Source organism: Aegilops tauschii, chromosome 3, assembly GCF_002575655.3.
Source record: "Aegilops tauschii subsp. strangulata cultivar AL8/78 chromosome 3, Aet v6.0, whole genome shotgun sequence".
Classification (NCBI taxonomy): domain Eukaryota; kingdom Viridiplantae; phylum Streptophyta; class Magnoliopsida; order Poales; family Poaceae; genus Aegilops; species Aegilops tauschii.
In genome coordinates this window covers 26,343,099-26,362,367 of record NC_053037.3, presented here as the reverse complement: position 1 = coordinate 26,362,367, position 19,269 = coordinate 26,343,099, and the positions used below count along the sequence as shown (strand labels likewise).

The window sequence follows — 19,269 nt, the reverse complement described above, 5'->3', positions numbered from 1 at the left end:
AGGATGAAGGCATCTCGCCTCCAAGCTGCAGCCCTTGAGGCAGTAGCTGCTGCATCTCAGTACGACCCCAGTTACAACTTCGGATATCCGCCAGGCCATCCGTGGCCATAGACCAACTTAGGCCAAAAGCCTAAGCTCGGGGGAGTACGTATTTCTCACCGACATTACATACATGTTCACACACCCATTCTAGTTGTCGGTGCTCATACTTTTTCATTATACTATCCATGCTAGTTTATTTTCCTTTTTTCGCTTTCTTCTTGTGTGTTTGAAAATCCTTGAGAAAAAAACAAAAAAAATAGTTGTAGCTTTTAGCTAGTTTACTTCCCATGCATGTAGTAGTAATAATTGAAAGAAAATCCAAAAAGATTTCTCGTTCTTCTTTTGCTTGTTGGGAGCTTTCCCGTGTAAATAGTTTTATTTCTTTTCTTTTCTTGGGGGTCTAGAGGAGAAGACCATGATGAAAATGTTGAAGTGGCTCTTATATGCATTATTGTTGATTTAACAAAGAGCCCATATTGCCTTGTCTTCTCCCTTGTATTAAAATGCCTGCAGATTCCAGCTTAGTCCAACTGCACGTGCACTATTATCCACACCGTTCGGTCGTGCGAGCGAAAGGCAATAATGACGATATATGATGGACTGATTGAGATGAGAGAAGCTGGTATGAACTCAACCTCTCTTGTTTTTGTAAATATGATTAGTTCATCGTTCCTGATTCAGCCTATTATGAATGAAACATGTTTGCAATGACAATTAGAGATTATAGTTGCTTATGCCATGCTTAATTTGCTAGGAGTTTATAATGGTTTACCTTGCGTGCCAACATGCTATTAAAATGGTTGTGATGTGGTATGATAGGGTGGTATCCTCCTTTGAACGATTCGAGTGGCTTGACTTGGCACATGTTCACGCATGTAGTTGAAACAAAATCAACATAGCCTCCACGATATTTATGTTCATGGTGGATTATATCCTACTCATGCTTGCACTTAATGTTTATTAATTTTAATGCATGTTCATGACTGTTGTCGCTCTCTAGTTGGTCGCTTCCCAGTCTTTTCTAGCCTTCACTTGTACTAAGCGGGAATACTGCTTGTGCATCCACTTCCATAAACCCCAAAGTTATTCCATATGAGTCCACCATACCTTCCTATATGCGGTATCCACATGCCGTTCCAAGTAAATTTGTATGTGCCAAACTCTAAACCTTCAAATGAAATTCTGTTTTGTATGCTCGAATATCTCATGTATCAACTAGGGTTGTCTGTATCTTCCATGCTAGGCGGGTTATTCTCAAGAGGAGTGCACTCCGCTCCTCACTCACGAGAAAATGGCTGGTCACCGGGATGCCCAGTCCCATGCTCAAACCAAATCAAAATAATTGCAAACAAAACTCCCCCAGGATTGTTGTTAGTTGGAGGCACCCGTTGTTTCGGGCAAGCCATGGATTGATGCTTGTTGGTGGTGGGGGAGTATAAACTTTACCATTCTGCTTGGGAACCGCCTATAATGTGTGTAGCATGGAAGATATCGAGATCTCTCGGTTGTTATGTTGACAATGAAAGTATGCCGCTCAAAATATTATTTATCTCTATTTCAAAATCGAGCTTTGGCACCTCTACAAATCCCTGCTTCCCTCCGCGAAGGGCCTATCTATTTACTTTTATGTTGAGTCATCATCCTCTTATTAAAAAGCACCAGCTAGAGAGCACCGCTGTCATTTGCATCCATTATTATTAGTTTATATTGAGTATGACTATGACTGGATCTCTTTTACCATGAATTACAATGTTTAGTCAGTCCTTGATCTTCAAAGGTGCTCTGCATTTATGTTTTGCGGTCTCAGAAAGGGCTAGCGAGATACCATCTTGTTATATCGTATTATGATTGTTTTGAGAAAGTGTTGTCATTCGAGATTTATTATTATTGCTCGCTAGTTGATTATGTCATTGATATGAGTAAACATGAGACCTAAGTGTTATTGTGAATATGGTTAGTTCATAATCTTTGCTGAAAACTGGAATGCTGGCTTTACATATTTGCAACAACAAGAGCAAATAGAGTTTGTAAAAGTTTTTCTTTATCACTTTCAGTTTATCAACTGAATTGCTTGAGGACAAGCAAAGGTTTAAGCTTGGGGGAGTTGATACGTCTCCATCATATCTACTTTTCCAAACACTTTTGCCCTTGTTTTGGATTCTAACTTGTATGATTTGAATGGAACTAACCCGGACTGACGCTGTTTTCAGCAGAATTGCCATGGTGTTATTTTTGTGCAGAAATAAAAGTTCTCGGAATGACCTGAAACTTCACGGAGAATATTTTTGGAATTTATAAAAAATATTGGCAAAAGAATCAAGACCAGGGGGCCCACACCCTGCCCACGAGGGTGGGGGCGCGCCTGCCCCCTGGCGCGCCCCCCTGCCTCATGGCCCCCCTGGTGCTCCACCGACCTCAACTCCAACTCTATATATTCACGTTCGGGGAGAAAAAATCAGAGAGAAGGATTCATCGCGTTTTACGATACGGAGCCGCCGCCAAGCCCTAATCTCTCTCGGGAGGGCTGATCTGGAGTCCGTTCGGGGCTCCGGAGAGGGGAATCCGTCGCCGTCGTCATCATCAACCATCCTCCATCACCAATTTCATGATGCTCACCGCCGTGCGTGAGTAATTCCATCGTAGGCTTGCTGGACGGTGATGGGTTGGATGAGATTTATCATGTAATCGAGTTAATTTTGTTAGGGTTTGATCCCTAGTATCCATTATGTTCTGAGATTGATGTTGCTATAACTTTGCTATGCTTAATGCTTGTCACTAGGGCCCGAGTGCCTTGATTTCAGATCTGAACCTATTATCTTTTCATGAATATATGTGAGTTCTTGATCCTATCTTGCAAGTCATTAGTCACCTACTATGTGTTATGATCCGGTAACCCCGAAGTGACAATACTCGAGACCACTCCCAGTGATGACCGTAGTTTGAGGAGTTCATGTATTCACAAAGTGTTAATGCTTTGGTCTGGTACTCTATTAAAAGGAGGCCTTAATATCCCTTAGTTTCCAATAGGACCCCGCTGCCACGGAAGGGTAGGACAAAAGATGTCATGCAAGTTCTTTCCCATAAGCACGTATGACTATATTCGGAATACATGCCTACGTTACATTGATGAACTGGAGCTAGTTCTATGTCATCCTATGTTATAACTGTTGCATGAGGAATCGCATCCGACATAATTATCCATCATCGATCCAATGCCTACGAGCTTTTCACATATTGATCTTTTTGCTTAGTTACTTTTCCGTTGCCACTGTTACAATTACTACAAAACTGCTGATGTTACTTTTGCCACCGTTACCGTTACTTCCATACTACTTTGCTACTAAATACTTTGCTGCAGATATTAAGTTACCTAGGTGTGGTTGAATTGACAACTCAACTGCTAATACTTGAGAATATTCTTTGGCTCCCCTTGTGTCGAATCAATAAATTTGGGTTCAATACTCTATCCTCGAAAACTGTTGCGATCCCCTATACTTGTGGGTTATCAGCACGCCGTAAGGAATGCTTCATCCCAAAAACGCAATGGGAGAGAAGAATGAGCCCGCAAGGCAAGACCTGTTTCGACAAGGTGACGGTGTTTGCGTTCAGCAATGCCGTTTTGCTGAGAGGTGTGCGGGCAAGACACACGATGAGAGATTCCAGTGCGTTGGAAATACCGGTACAGTCGGTGATACTCACCACCCCAGTTTGACTGAACAGCTATGATTTTAGTGCGGAGAAGACGCTCAACATGAGCCTGAAAAGCATAAAATACTTGCTCAACGTCAGACTTGTGCTTAAGGAGATAAATCCAGGAGAAGCGAGAGTAATCGTCAACAAAGCTCACATAATACTTATAGCCTCCGGAAGAGGCAATAGCAGGCCCCCAAACATCAGAATGAATTAACTCAAGAGGCATAGTGGAAACATGATGTGATAAATTATAAGGCAATTGTCGACTTTTAGCATGCTGACAAGCATCACACACGGAAGTCTGATGTTCAGAAGAACACACTAAATCATTATTCCTAACGATGTTTTGAACAATATTATTCGAGGGATGACCGAGACGCTGGTGCCACTGGGACGGGGTGGTCTTGATGCTGAGAGACGCTTGGCGGTTGGAGGAGGACGACGCGCGACTAAACGGGATGGGGTAGAGTCCACCATGACATCTACGGTGAAGAAGGATTTTCTTCGTTGTCGTGTCCTTAACAAGGAAAAAAGAAACTATGAAATTCCACAAAAACATCATTATCAAGGACGAGACGGTAAACGGAGATAAGATGTTGATGAATATGTGGAAGACGAAGAATATTTCGTAAATGAAGAGATGAACCAGGTATAGTGGAATGACCAATATGCGAAATAGACAAACCTGCACCATTTGCTACTTGCACTTGATCCTTCCCGCCATAGCGCTCGTGGAAGTGTAGACGATCGAGATCATTCGTCAGGTGGTCCGTCGCACCGGTCTCTGGAATCCAGTGCGGCAGCTCATGGGAGGAGGATGTGGACGCGGAGTTAGCGGAGCGGTGGTCATGATCATAGCGGCTGCGACAGTCGCTGGCCTCGTGACCCCAGTTCTTGCATATCTGGCAGCGGGGACGCCAGCGCTGGTTGTGGCCGCCCCCGTTACCTCCTCCGTTTCCTCCTCCGCTGCGGCTGTTGCCGCCGTTGTTGTTGTTGCGGCCAGGAGTGTTGCCCTGGCTGGGGCCGTAGCCTCCCGAGCCGGGCGGGAGAGAGCCAGCGGAGGGACGGCCGCCGCTTGGGCGGCCAGAGTCGGGGGCGCGGTCGGAGTTGTTGTGGTAGACCGGCCGGGACGCGGCATTGGCGGAGGACTGCCAATCCTCAAGCTCCGATTGCTGCTGTTGAAGGGCCTCGTAGTGAAGAACACTGGAGTAGAACGCGGGAAACGTGATAGGTACACCCGCGAAGTTCATCGAAGCAGCGATGGGGTTGAACGCTGAGCCGAGCCCGGTCAGCATGTAATCGATGATCTCATCATCGCGAAGAGGAGAGCCGGCGGCGGCCATCGCATCAGCGAGGGCCTTGACCTTCTGCATGTACTCGCCGCCGGGCGATCTCCCTTCCGCGGTGCCTGGATCTGGCGCCGGAGGTTACGCACGCCGGCGCTGTTCTCGGCGGCGAACATGGTGTGGACGGCCGTCCAGGCGGCGGCCGCCGTCCTGCAGCCGATGAGCTGCGCGGAGATCTCCACGTTCATGGAACCGAGGAGATGCCCGAGAACCTTCTGATCCAGCGTCCACCACTGCTCGTACTCAGGGTTGGACACGGTGCGGGCGGCCTTGCCGGTGCCTGTCGTCACGGTCGGCGCCGGCGCCTTGGCCGAGCCGTCGAGGAAGCCGTGGAGGCGAATGCCGGCGAAGTTGGGAAGGGCAAGGACCCTCCGTAGCATGAAGTTGTTGCGGTCGAGCGAGACCGCGATCGGCGGAAGGACGGGGGTGGGAGCCGACGCGGCGGGTGGGGCGATGACGGGGGCGATCGTGGCGGGCACGGAGAGGGTGGTGAGTGTGAGCGTGGAGGAGGGAGTCATCGTGGGTGCCGGCGCGGTGTACATCGCGGCGGCTGCGAGGAACTGCGGCGGCGGTGGGAGGAGAGGCGGCGGCGGCTAGGGTAGGCTCTGAAACCAAGTTTGAGAATAGGGTTTAGGGTTTCCCGTGGGGCAAAGCCTCTCCACGTTTTTCTATATATAACAGTCAGTATATACAATTATATACGTACAAAGTACGTGTACACGATATGCTAGACCTATTTTAACAGTATGTGTTGGGCCGCCTCGTCTCACAGCTCCTGTGCATCCGCCGCCCGGCATCGATCGGTATTGCGACGCCGCGGTCGCTCAGGAGACCATGTCCCGGCCGCGGATGACCGAACACAACGTGCACCCCGACACCGTCCACTCCCGCTAGCCGCGGCTGCTTTGCTGTGCGTGCGTATTGAGTTGTGTGTTGTGCTTGCTTGTGCGTCTGCATGCATGTTGTGAATGGCGAGAATGGTGAGAACTGAGAAGCTGTACGGTCGCGCCAAGCGGCGGCAGGCTGCGTGCGAACCAGACGCTGAAGGCCGGGAGACATATGGTCGAGGTGATCTGACCACGTGGAAGACATGGCGAGAGGGCTCGGCCGGCAGACGCGTTGGGGAGGCAGGACTCCGCGGGCTGCATGGCGAGGCAGTGGACGGTCACGCGCACAGGTTTGACCGTCGACCTCGCCAGGACAGGGTCCATGTGAGCCAGCCCGCCGTGTATCTTGTGGCTCGAAATGGCGAGCTCCCGACGACAATGGGCGAGCTAGCTCCGGGTGAACCATGGTGTGGACGGAGCCGGCCCAGGACCGCCGGTATCCGCGCCCAGAACTTTGCAGCTCCGTCGACGTTGGCGAATGCACATCTCCGGACGCGGCCGCGCAGATCGACGGGAGTTTGGCGCGCACTAAGACGCTGGATGCGCACGAGCTGGCGTGCACCGGCCGCATCGTGCGCGAGCGCGCTCTGCCGTCGATGGATGGCAGACGAAGCGCAAGCTCCCGGTGAGATCCCGGCCGGCGGGCGGGAGTTGCGGAGCACGGCGCCCACAGGCCGGCGCTTCGAGGCGCGGTGCTACTCGACGGGAACGTGACGCGGAGGTGGGAGGAGCTGTGCGTAACGTGCTGGAGCAGAACCGCAGCGCGCGGCGGCGGCACGCGCCGACAGCGGCATGCCGCGGTTCTACCTGACGCCGATCGATTCGGGGAGGCGGCGGCATGCCAGGCACGGCCGCTACTGCTGACCTCGCAGTCGTTCGCTCCGTCTGGCACTGAAGCCAGTCATGGCAGGTTCGGGCCCCCACGAGCCCTTCCGCGCCACCGTCTTCTTGCGGCGGCCGGCGAGGCCCGAGGTCATGTGACAGCTGCGGGGAGGCGATGCTCTGCCTGTCGCCAACAAAACTCAGCAGAGGGATTGCATATCAACGTCGAGGCTGACGTGCCGAGGTCAATGGTCCAATTTTTTTTTCCTGCCGTGTAAGTTTCATTCAAAACCATGCCGAAACCACTCCAATCGATCAAACATACATCAAACACATCCGTTTTTGTGGTTTGCTTTGACCTCCTTAGTTTTGGGGTCGAGTTTTCGGACTTTGACAACATTTGAGGACGGACGATATTTGAATCATCTCGTTATGCTGCCGACCATATACTTACCTATGTAGCATGGATGTGTCCGTCTTAGTATCTACGCCCTCCGTTCCAAATTACTTGTCGCGGTAATTCCAGACCGAGGGAGTACGTTAGATTTAACTGGTTATTAGTTCGTGGATTTATTCTGTGCTTTCTCAGTGATTGAATATAGATGAATATATACATGCTCTTGTACAGACTATACAACGAGACTTAGTGCACATACATTACACTTCCGACACTAGTTCCTCTAGAATCTTCAACCTTTAACATTCTCCTTGATTTCCATGACCTTTTTGTTTTGTTTTTGCAAATATGCATAAAATGTGAATATGTTTAATGCTGGCACAAATTAGCCAATAATCACATAATATAATCACTTTCATTGAAGACCATCATTGGAATTTTAAAACCAAACATTTATGCTCTTGCAATGTGTCAGTAGTTTGCATTGGTTACCTCGCAAAAAAAAAAGTTTGCATTAGTTAGTCATTTCTTTTTTCCTTTTTGCCTTGTTCTGCTTGTCCGAAAGGGACTTCACTATTTTGTGTGAAAATTTTGTTGATCCCTTTTGCACTGGAGTTGGACAACTCTAGTTTGAGTTTTTTTTATGGAAATTAGTAGATATGGTGCATGTGCCACATCATTTGTGGTCTTGGTTGAAATGTAGATGAACATGGGAGATTATAGAATCGCATCTAAAAGCTATCGATTTCCTATTAAAATTCCCCAAGTTATTCGATTGAAAGTTGGATTTTAGACCAATTGAAAGTGCTGCTTGTTGTAGTGGAAACCCGTGTGTAAACTAGACGAAAGTTGGTGTTGTAAAAATAAAAGTTGAAGCGGTTCTGTATTCTGCAATAAAAACTTGATGTCCATCAAGTTGAAAGTTGGTCACGAGGTGCAAATCAATCTCATTCTCTCTTTTTTACAATATTTTCCTTAGAGGTTGGATTTAAAATCTAGCGGTAATCACCTGTAAGGATGAGGGCCTACAAATTTGCTTGCACCTATGCAAGACTAGGCTCTCATGGAACCGATGCTTCTACTTAGTCATCATAGACGATCAAATCCATTTGGGAGATGCCTTTTGTTGACACCAACTCCCCACAACTCAAGACTAGGGTCGTCCCTATGTAGGGCAAACAACTTAACGACAAAGAGACCATGAGGGGTAGGTGCCCCGGATGGGGATTTGATTGGTTTCTTTTTCATAGCAAGCTCTGCTATGTAATCTCTCAATTCCTTTTATGTAAGGGGTATTATTTTTGGCACAATGACCAAATCACATAATTATAGAGAAATTAGGACAACATTATCCTTGGCTAATTTATTGGTTAGTGACAAGTAAATCATCTAGGCCATGAAAGGAAGAGATACACATAATTTGGGAGTAGCTTCCAAATGGCTCAACGGATCGCAGCCGACATGTGTGCGGCTTCTCTCCACCTCTAGAGCTCCTTTCACAATGTAAGGTGCATTTCTTCTAATTCCTCATAATTCGTTGCAAGCCGCCAGTCTTCCGTCGTTGCCCCTTGCATCTCCGCCCTTTCTTGCAGGTCTCCGTCCATCCCCGCTCGTAGTCGCCGCCCAAAGTACCCGCTCGTAAAATAACATTCATGCCTTCTGACGATGTGTATTCAGCAGGAGGAGACATTCCCATCGACTATGAAAGCGTCTGTGGCGACTTCGTCAATCTCAAGATGATGTGCCGGCTCAGTCTCTTGAAGGTGCTCATAGGGGTAAGATGTGCATGCGTGCGTTCATAAAAAAAAAACTCTACTCCAAAGTTATTACCCAAGGAAAAATCCCAAATGATGGAAAAGAAACGAAAATTACTCTGACCATTTTGTTTTATTTTGCTCTGCCATTTCCGTACGCATCCCTTCCCACCCCAGCGAAGCTAGAACAAAACTCGCTCCGCCTCCGCCTGCGCCAGCGCCTCCGCCTCGCGCTTGCTCCGCTCTCCCCCGCGGAAGCGCGCGGCGCGTCTTCCGTGCGACGACCATCGCAGCCGCCGCCGGCCTCGCCTCCGCCTCTGCTTCCGCATCCTTCTGCGTGGGCCCCGCTTCCGGGTTCCTCCCCCGCTCTCCTCCTGAAGCCCGCGGCGGCGCCTCCCTGCGGCGACACCGCGGCCGTCGCAAGTACCACCACCGCCGGCCTCGCCTCCCCGGCTCCGCCTCCGCATCCTTCTACGCGGGCTCCGCCTCCGCCTCCGGGTTCCTCCCCCCGCTCTCCTCCTGAAGCCCGCGGCGGCGCCTCCCTGCGGCGACCACCGCGGCCGTCGCGAGTAGCGCCACCGCGATCTCCTCCAACGGCCCCGCCTCCGACTCCGGGTCCCTCCCTCGGCCTGCGGCGGCTCCTCCCCGCGACGACGCCGCGGCTGTAGCAGCCACCACCACACCCGTACGGTCTCCGCCTCCGGTCCCTCCCTCTGCGCCTCCTCTGCTCCTCCCCGCCTCGACGCGGCGCTGAGCGGTGGCCGTTGCACAAGTACGACCGCGCCTGGTCCGCCTCCGTACCCGCCGACGTCTCGGGCTCGACAGACGGGCCGAAGAGTAAGCTCATAAACCCTAGCTTTTCACTACTGCTTGCTTGTGTAATTTGATTACGATGAAGATATGTTTTGTATCCATGTTGACAACTCTGGTATGCCTAGTTGTTTGGGTCTTAGTTGCTTCTAGATGCTACAGTCTAGTAGATGATATTTGATTTCTAGTCTCTTTTTTACCAAGGCATGCATGTGCACGTGCAGTGCAATCTGTGTGTTCCTTAGATGATCAAGGTTGTTGTCTTCATGAGCAATGCTATTTCGTTTAACTCTGGTTTGGTCACTAGTTTGATTGCTCAAGGTATCTCTAGTGTTGTTGTCAAGAGTGTAAAGTTTCTATTGTTTAACAGTGTCAGTTACTAGCATATTTTGGCCATGAACAGTGGATATCATGCTGTGAACATCTATCTAAACTGCTTGAATTCAGATTATACTTGTAATGGTCCATGCATCACACTTGTTAACGGCTAAAACACTGATATGATGAATTCATGTTTGTCAAATGCTTAGAATCAAGAAAACAATGGTAGTAGAAATCCCCAGAACTTCTGTATTTTATTTGGTAGCACTGAACTTCTGTATGCTGTCATACTAGATTTCACCTTTTAGGAGTGTTTAGTGTATTCCTTTGCTCAGTAGTAGAAATCTAATTTGGCAGTAGTGAAAGTTCTGTTCAAATGATATTAAGAACCAAATACACCCCGAAGAGAAGTAAAATGTCTGGTTGTTTAAAATTGAGTTGGCCAATGATCATAATTTTTTCTTAAACTAAAGGGTTCAGCATTCTGAATGGCAATACGTTATGTGTAGATATGCCGATGTGGTGCTTAATTTGCTATCTTCGTGTAATTTTTTTTGTCCAGCATTGATGTGTATATGCTTAGGGTATGATGATGCCTCTGTTCTGTTATACTATCAATGTGTTGACAATGTTAGGCATAAACCAATGTATCTACGGTGCATAGTTCAGGTCCCAGTATTCTACCTCATATGGAGTTTCCTGAGATATTTTTTATAGTCCCTTTTTTTCATCCTTTGCTGTGATCCTGTCCTTTGAGCCATGGTAATTGGCTCCTCCCTATTTCTGCGTGTGCTGGTGCATCTAGATCCACCCTGCTTAGTTCCATCTCAATTAGCTTCTTCAAACCACTAGATTGATCTCCGTATGATAGTTGATCCATAAATAATGCATCTTCACTGGTCAAAGTAAACATTTTTTAGTGATGGGCCAACTTGGAGTTGCTTAATTTGCTATTTTTGTGTACTTGTTGAATCCAGAATCTCTGTACATGCTTATGGTATGCATGATGCCTCTGTTCTATTTAAGATTAATGTGTGGATAGTATTAGGATAAACCCATGTATATGTAGTGCATAATACATGTCAAATTGAGCTATCTGAATTTGTGACCACAATAGTATAGATAACTAAGAATCTAAGATGCTTTTGGAAATGTGCTGTTTACTTGATACTGTATGAAATCATGTTTAACAGATGGCGAAACCAAAGCAGAAAAAGAAGAAACAAAAAGCCCAGGCCCAGGAGCAAGCTCAGTTTGACATTCTGCATAAAGTCAAGTCCTCCTTTTTGGGGAAACTTGAAGCACTATGGAGGATCAGAGTTATGCTGGCATTCTGGGGTATCTGGCTTTGCATTAATCTTGATTTGATCCCGGAAAAGTGCAATGAGGACGTTCTCTGTCAGCTGATTCTGGAAAGGATGCTGCAAACACCACTGGCAATTATTTCAATCTATATCATTGCAGGATTTCTTCAAGTCGCATCTGGTCTTGTTCTTCGTCTAACATGGACGTTAATGGTTATGGTGTGGCCCCAATGGTTTCTAGGCATTCTGGTAAGTGCCCCTTTTGCCAAAATATGTCATAACTTATAACTCACAACATGTTCATGTATGCATTATGCAACTTACCAAGAGATCAAACGAATAAAAACCATGTAGTGTTTTTGCATTTAGCAAGCATTTGCACTCATTTCCCACTGGACAAGATGAATGCTAAGTACTACCTCTGTACCAAAATATAAGACGTTTTCCAGTTCAATTTGAACTGGAAAACATCTTATATTTTGGTACGGAGGGAGTAGTGAACAACCAAAAGAAGCTGTAAGGACAGGGTGAAACATTCAAATATCCATAGGGTTTGTCATAGATAAAGTGACAGTTATGATAGGTGATGCTGTTATTTTGTTTTCTCTTGGCCTGGAGAGTCGATTAGTTTGTAGTTTTTGCAACCACTATGTGTTTAGCACTCATAAATTAAGCTTTGATATATATTCAAAAAGATCTCATGCACCAGCGTCTTTATTGCATCTCCTGCACCAATGTCTGTTATGAATCCAAAACAATATAGAGCCGATCATAGATTAAGAATGTGATTCTTACTAGAGGCAACAAGAATCTCAAAGGCATACTGGAAGCAAGAGTAGATGTTAGGATGTAACATGTTCAAAGCATCACAATACGATATCATCAGCATATTTTCGTTATTCTTACCCTGTTCCTTTTCTTTTGTGTATGTAAACAAAAGTTTCCTGAAGAGAGATCTGTGAAGCAATATGTGCATCTTTATGGGGTTGTCAAGGAGCATAAACCACGCAGTGGACGAAAACTTATTGTTTGCACCAAGTATGGAATTCACCTGTGGCGTGGGTTCATTGAGGTTGTCGTCAAGGCCCACAGGTGCAATAGGAGCTGGGGAGGCAAGTTCTCTATGCAGGATCTGAGGTTATGTGGGCACAGGTGCCGCATCACCCGGGAAGCCACATGCGATGGTACATACGCAAATCTACTGTTGGATTTGTCCACTCTGGCAGACCTATTGGTACGTCACTTCAAAGACAACGGTGGCCCCATTGACTACATCAAGGAACTGTACAGCGGGATGAAGAATCCTGATGGTCTTTCTTCACCGGCGCCAACCAAGGAACAGTTCTTGAAGTTTCTTGAAAATCACCCTGCACTCTGCTCCGCAAGACAACGGATAATCTTCATCTTTGAGCTTTATCAAGCGTATGAAAGCATGGATGATAAGACAGAAAAACAACTCGTTGACATAGCATTAGCAGGTATAACTGTTGGGGCTTGGGTTCGACAGACGCTGAATGACAATACGGCAGTGCTCGTAAAGGTCCTGACCTACCAGAAGCGGAACCAAAATAACACTGCACCAGTCTATGATGAGCAGAACGCATCAGAGCTTTTCCGGTTTCTAAGAAATTTCCATGCGCATGGAGGGGAAAGGAAGGTAAGTTTAACCCATAATGTGAGTATTCTACATTTTACTGTTAAGTTTCATCTGAAATCATGATCTATGCTGCTGTGGTGTAGGCAAACGGAGACCAATGCATGCATGACCTGGAAGATCTTGAATATGTTTCTGCATACGCGCATTCTACCTTCATATGTAATCTCATATGTCAGCTTATTGTACACACAGACATGTCAAAATCGTGAGTATCTAAACTGTGAATTTTGTTCATTTCTTTTAAACTGTTATCTGATCATAAACGGTTACATTTTTATGCAGGTTTCAGTATGCATGGAAGAACTACACGGAGCATACCGACTTTTAGCCAAGGTTGTTACTTTTCTGATCTAAAGTAACTGTCTAATATTCTGGAACAATAGGATAGGATATTGGCTTGTTTAACCATTTATTATCCATGGCGCACAATGGATATCTATGTCTATTTACATATAGAACAGTAGGGGTAAACACCGCCATGGAACTATATATGCAGCTCTAATGTCATAATTTGGTGTGCGTCTTCAGTTTTAAGAATGTGCTGGATAATATTTGGACTAGGTTCTTTTCCAATGATAGAAATCTGGTAGATGGGTCTTGCAGCAAATTTTTTATCTACTTGGATAACATGAAATAAGCACTGCTTTTAACATGTACGCACCTATTAGACCCAGCTGTGGTGGTCCTGCGACAAATTAGCCATTGCCTTATTATTGTTTTGCTCTGAATTGCAGAAAAAGGTGGAAGCACTGTTGAAAAAGGTCAGGAATGATGAGCAAGTTGGTGGAGATCAAGTTCAGGAGTGATCCGCAGGTCAGCAGGGATCTCTACAAGCATGTTCGATGGATGGATAGCTGAAGTGAAATTTTGTTGGTCTGATACATGGTTTCTGGTCTTCCCCTGATGGGACATTCAAATAGTGTTTTGTTACTGCCTATTGCATACATATACATGTATCGCATGTCTCGACCTTGTTATGTAGGGATGCAGAGCGGACGGGTTTGCGGGCTACAGCCTAGTGCAAATACATCTCTAGTTTAGTGTTCATTTTCCGGCTAGAAATGAATTGGTTTGCTGATTTTGCGGGATATGCCGCTTGCATCCCTACTGTTATGAATGAGGGTGCCTTTTTCGTTTTCGTACTTTGTATGAACATCTATGGGTTCTGATGAACATCTAGTTACGCATCAGCCTGGCTGGCAGCTAGTAGATGTGGTACTGAAACTGAACCAAGGCAACAGTGAGAAATGGGTAAAATGCTAACGTGAAAATGTAGTCCAGATCGGTAGGTATACCAGTATAACATAAGGAATGGAGCTACTTTCAGGAATACCGAGTAGTTCTCGAACCTCATAAACTTCATGCGGAAGACGTTTTGACATGGGTACTGATTGATGCCATATGCAGAGGCTGCAAGGATGCGAGAGCATCAGATCACTGACCACATACAAGAACTAATAAAGTCACATTCATCAGCTCTACCTTTTTTACTTTTGCACCTGCAATCATCTCATGAACACTACCAAAGCATGACCTGCAGCTGTAAGCATCAAACCGAACATGTTAGAAGACATGACTGGACTGCCAACGGAAATCTCTAGATTTAATCAAACACAGCGAGTAAATAAACTAGGATTTGTTCATCCTGAGCAACAAAACAACCCAGGACATTGGTGATTAATAGTGGAGAAGAAACGATCCATGCCCATGATCTGGCCTTAAGAGTGGAGAAGAGGGAACATATAGGAAAACTTTTCCGTACTATCCAGTGTATCTATAATGTCAGAGAATATATAGCTATGCTATGTAGTACATATATACTACTATCTCCGTCTAATAATATAAGATGTTATTACACATATTGGTTTAATAACATCTTATATTATAGGACAGAGTGAGTACTCTTTAGTACTTCGGGTGGGCCAGGGAAATGACTTTCTTCTTCTGAAGAAGGTGACGTCAATACCACGTTTTGTTCCTTTAAATGCTTATGTACATTGAAATAAAGCTGGAACCTACTAGAAAACTCGCTCATCCAGAATAATAACCGTATCAATAACCACTATTCATCAACTGAACCAATGCCTAACTTCAAATTAGGTTGAAAAGGCAATCATATCAGAATTGTTCTCCTTGCAAGAATAAAGCAAAGGCATGACTGTCTAATATTGCTTCCAGGCCACTCTGTTACTAAAGAGAATACAAGCACCACCTGGCCTCTGCATGGTTAGGATGCACATAGTCAACAACAATGTGCACACACATAACACACAAAGAAAGAAAAAAGCGACCTCTGAAAGTCTCGTCGAAGCGATCTCAAGCATGCAACAAAAACCATCAACATCAACCACCACCGATGACATCACTTCGTCTATGGGGAAGTGCTTCAATAACAATGTCTCCAAGAAGTGAACGAAGCGCAAACGCCTCTATCACCATCCACCTGCTGGCTAGAGCTTGGGTTTTCACCATGAAGAATAAGTCCAAGCAAACTCCATAAAATGCCTCCAACAAGGGTATGAGGTGGAACACCACCATTGCGAGGTGAAAAGAATGCTGATCAGATCTAGTGTTTTCACTCCGGAGCTCGAGATCTTGTGCTCAAAAGCACCACCAAACTTAAGTCACCATGAATTGTCGCCCTACTTCTAGTGAAGAAGTCCTCGCTGCAAGCCAGATTGTCACGATCCAATAGTGGTACACGGTCATGTTCCTGAGGTGGACATCACCACACAGTCGAACCTACCACGCATATGACGAGTAGACTTGGGCAATGCCCGCCAGCATCAACAAGGTCACCGACATCACCGAGAGCCCATAGAAGGGGCCACCCGACAGCCCCAATTGTTTGACAATGATCGGAGACAGACCATGGACAAACACTATTGGTACCGCCAAGAGCCCCATGAGGTCATTTAGCAGCCCCGATCGTCTTCACTAGTCATCTGATAGTGGTTCAAAACAAGACACTGAGCATGCGTGTAGGCAAAATTGGCAGGGCTCGATCCCCTGCCATCCCCGCCATGTGAGATGCTCACGTCATCCAACCGTTGCATTATACCTTGTGTTCGCCGCCATCATGCATGTAGACGAGCAACCAGGTGACACACCCGCACCGATCCACCACTACTGCACACCATGTGTCCGCCACGGTGGGCCCACCGCCACCGCCACAGACTAGGGACACAGCCGTCGCCACTGCAAGCCAGACCAGACTGGAGTCTCTACCGTCGTCGACCAACCGCCGCTGCCACCCACCTCAATGCCACCAACAACACCCCACAACTTCAACCCAAGGGAGACAACCGCAAGCTGCCGAATTTGAGGGAGACGAGCTGCAAAAAGTCTTTTGCAGCCTTTTCTTTACTAAGGGACCCTGCAACAACACGATATCAAGAGCTAGTCGAGACAATGAGGTTGCAGACAACCAAATTAGTACATATATGAGAAAAGGAGAAGAAAACATGACCCAAAGAGGTCAAGGAGAGGTGAACGACCCGCTGCAACATATCACCACCGTTGGTAGCACCAGACATCATTTATTTATTTATTTTTCGATCAAAGGGGAGCCCTAGGGCTCCATTTCCATATAGTAAATGGAACCATACAACCACTCCTCGCCTGATTCAAAATCAAGTTCGAACGTCTCCAACAGAAAAAAAAATCAAAAGAACACCAGACAGATATCAATTATCACCACCAGTGCTATGTACGACAGTTCAGATCAAGGCATTCGCCTTGACTATTTGCTTGCAAGCAATTTTATCAAACCAGTGGACAAATCATTAAGTGATATTAGGGAAGTAATATTAACCACGGCTTGGTATATTTGGTGGATTGGAAGACAAAAGGTGCATGATGAAAAGGTGCAGGACGTATCTCATGCAACAATGTCTATCCAAGTTTTAGTGGCAAATTTTACAAGGGCGACATCAAAGGCTGCTAAGGGGAGAATGAGTAAATGGTGCAAAGCTCCTGAGGGATATGTGACTATCAATGTAGATGTTGAGTTTGATATAAACCTGGGAACTGGGTCAGTAGGAGCTATTATTCGAGATGACAATGACCAATTTGTAGCTGCTAGTAATCAAAAACGAACTACAGTACTTGATGCAGCGACTGCGGAAGCTACTGCTGTCCTTCATGGCCTTTATCTGGCTAATCAAGTTGGGGTGCACAAGTTGGTGATCCAGTTGGATAATATTGAAGTCATAAATACGTTGATCAACAAAGAATTTTCTGGAACGCAGCTGCTCCCATTTACGAAGATATCCTTGTTGAGTCAATTTCTTTTACTAAAGTTAGCTTTGTTCACTGTCCGAGGGAGGCCAATTTAGTCGCTCATTCTCTAGCTAAAAACTGTGGTGATCAACCAAATGTGTGGGTTGAGGAACCTCCTAGCTTTATTTTGTCTTTGTTAATTAACGATGTATCTGTGATTTGAGCAATAAAGTGAGCCATGAAGGCATTCCCTAAAAAAAAACCACAGATAGCCATTGGATTAGGGATCGTACCAAAATCGTATGCCAAGTGCCATATGTACAGTAGTTTCGTGTAGGTTGCCTCCTGATTTGCTCTCACATGATCCCCAAGGCCTCTAACTGATGCCGACGAGTATTTGACAAAAAACTACCACATTAGGGGTATCCGTCCCACAGAACTACCACTTTCAAAAAAGTGACTAATAACTACCGAAAATTTCTAATTTTGTGACAAAAAACTACCAAGTCGTGTTGATCGTCCATTTAGCCGTTTTAACCGCTTAACTGACGTGGATGGCCCACATGGCAGGCCGACGACAGCCCTAACTGCTAACGGACGCCCGCTCGCGGCCGCTAGTGGCCCGGCTCGGTCGGAACCAGCCAGGGGCTAGGTCAAAACGACCGACCAGCCGGCCGACTCTCACTCACTCTCACTCACTCACTCCTCTCCCGAGCTCTGTTCTTCCTCTGTTTCCTCCGACGACTGCGACGCGGCGGCGCGAGGATGCCTTCCTGGCCCAACAGCAACGAGACATCCGACGCCGACGATGACGAGTACATGGATGAGTACAGCAGCATGCAAATGGAGTATTTTGTAAGTGAGCTCACTCTGTTCTCTCCTATGCTAGGGTTAGGGTTAGGGTTTGAGCTCACTCTGCTCTTCCATGTAGTTCTTATGTGTGAGGTGTTGTGGCTGATATATATGGGGTTGGTACTGCAGCAAACTCCTGACACGGTGATAGATCCAAGTTTCAGTGGGCTTGTGGTTGAATCTGACCGTAAGTGCATCCTGCACAGGCAGAGACCAGGCAGGTTTGTGGCATTTGAAGGGACTGACACTGGAAGGAGATTCATTGGATGTGCTACTACGGTAAGAGCAACTATTGTTAGTGGTTTTCATGTGTAGATTTATTTGGTGGTACATAGTGCAAACAACATTGATATTCTTGTTGTTTCAGTATCTGTTTACTGAAAACTGAAGTACAAAGCTAGTGTGGTGTTCATGTGTTAGCTAAATCTCTAATAGGAACTGAATCTAGGCAGCATCTAAAATTGGTCTAACTGAATTTCTTTGTTACTGCATTCAGACAAACATTGATATGTATGTATGAATTCTGTAACTGAATTTTACTGGATTTAGTTATCATTAATATTTCACTGCATTTTCAGGATGGTGTGAACTGTGGTGTTCTGGAGTGGGTAGATGCCCCTTGGCCAGTAATTCTGTAGAGGTGTTTAACCAAGCTGTGGGATATGTATCATGAGGAGAACCTTGGTAGAGTCCAAGACAAAGAAGCTCATGAGATAGAGGTTGAGAAACTGAATAAGGAGCTGGATTCTCTTGCCAATCAGTTCAGTCAGCTTGTGGATGATGTATCCAAGCTGTTTGATTACCAGGATGGGCAAAAATCCCATGACATGGATTACACAAGCCAGGCAATCAATGAACTTAAGGAGCAGAAGCATCAGCTTGAGGAGCAGGCAAAGATTGAGGTTCAAATGGAGAAGCTTAAGCTGAAGAAAGAACAGAGGTGCATCCTACAGAGTCAAGCTGATATCATTCAAAACACCAGGAAGGCCATGAAGGAGATACAAGTGGAGAGAGACCTCCTTAAAGAAGAGAAGAAGAAGTTGGAGCTTGTCATTTCTGAGCTACTGAAGGCTGGTCATGGGTGCAAGGAAAAGCTGGACAAGATCAAAGAAGTTGTCATGGAGGAGTGATTTTTTAGGCATGGTTGGTAAGTAAATATGAGG

General features: G+C 46.1%; 1 protein-coding gene across 2 annotated transcripts; it reads left to right on the top strand.

Moving 5' to 3' along the window:
• Positions 1–9,228: 9,228 nt before the first annotated feature.
• On the top strand, positions 9,229–14,171 carry LOC120975294 (uncharacterized). Of its 2 annotated transcripts, XM_073495878.1 has the most exons (6): positions 9,229–9,778; positions 11,266–11,625; positions 12,317–13,033; positions 13,117–13,238; positions 13,316–13,366; positions 13,768–14,171. In XM_073495878.1, exons 2-5 carry the CDS (start codon positions 11,266–11,268, stop codon positions 13,359–13,361), a joined length of 1,245 nt encoding a protein of 414 aa, XP_073351979.1. In that variant the 5' UTR covers positions 9,229–9,778; the 3' UTR covers positions 13,362–13,366; positions 13,768–14,171. The 2 variants fall into 2 exon arrangements, with proteins under 2 accessions (XP_073351979.1, XP_040257851.2); XM_040401917.3 differs by lacking the exon at positions 9,229–9,778 and having other exon boundaries at positions 10,484–11,625.
• The last annotated feature ends 5,098 nt before the right edge of the window (positions 14,172–19,269 follow it).

Bases quoted from the DNA above. Each gene is read 5' to 3' on its own strand.
- LOC120975294 (XM_073495878.1), top strand. From the start codon at position 11,266: ATGGCGAAACCAAAGCAGAAAAAGAAGAAACAAAAAGCCCAGGCCCAG. The intron at 13,034-13,116 runs GTAAGTTTAACC...GCTGTGGTGTAG, and splicing joins CGCATGGAGGGGAAAGGAAG to GCAAACGGAGACCAATGCAT. The intron at 13,239-13,315 runs GTGAGTATCTAA...ATTTTTATGCAG, and splicing joins CACACAGACATGTCAAAATC to GTTTCAGTATGCATGGAAGA.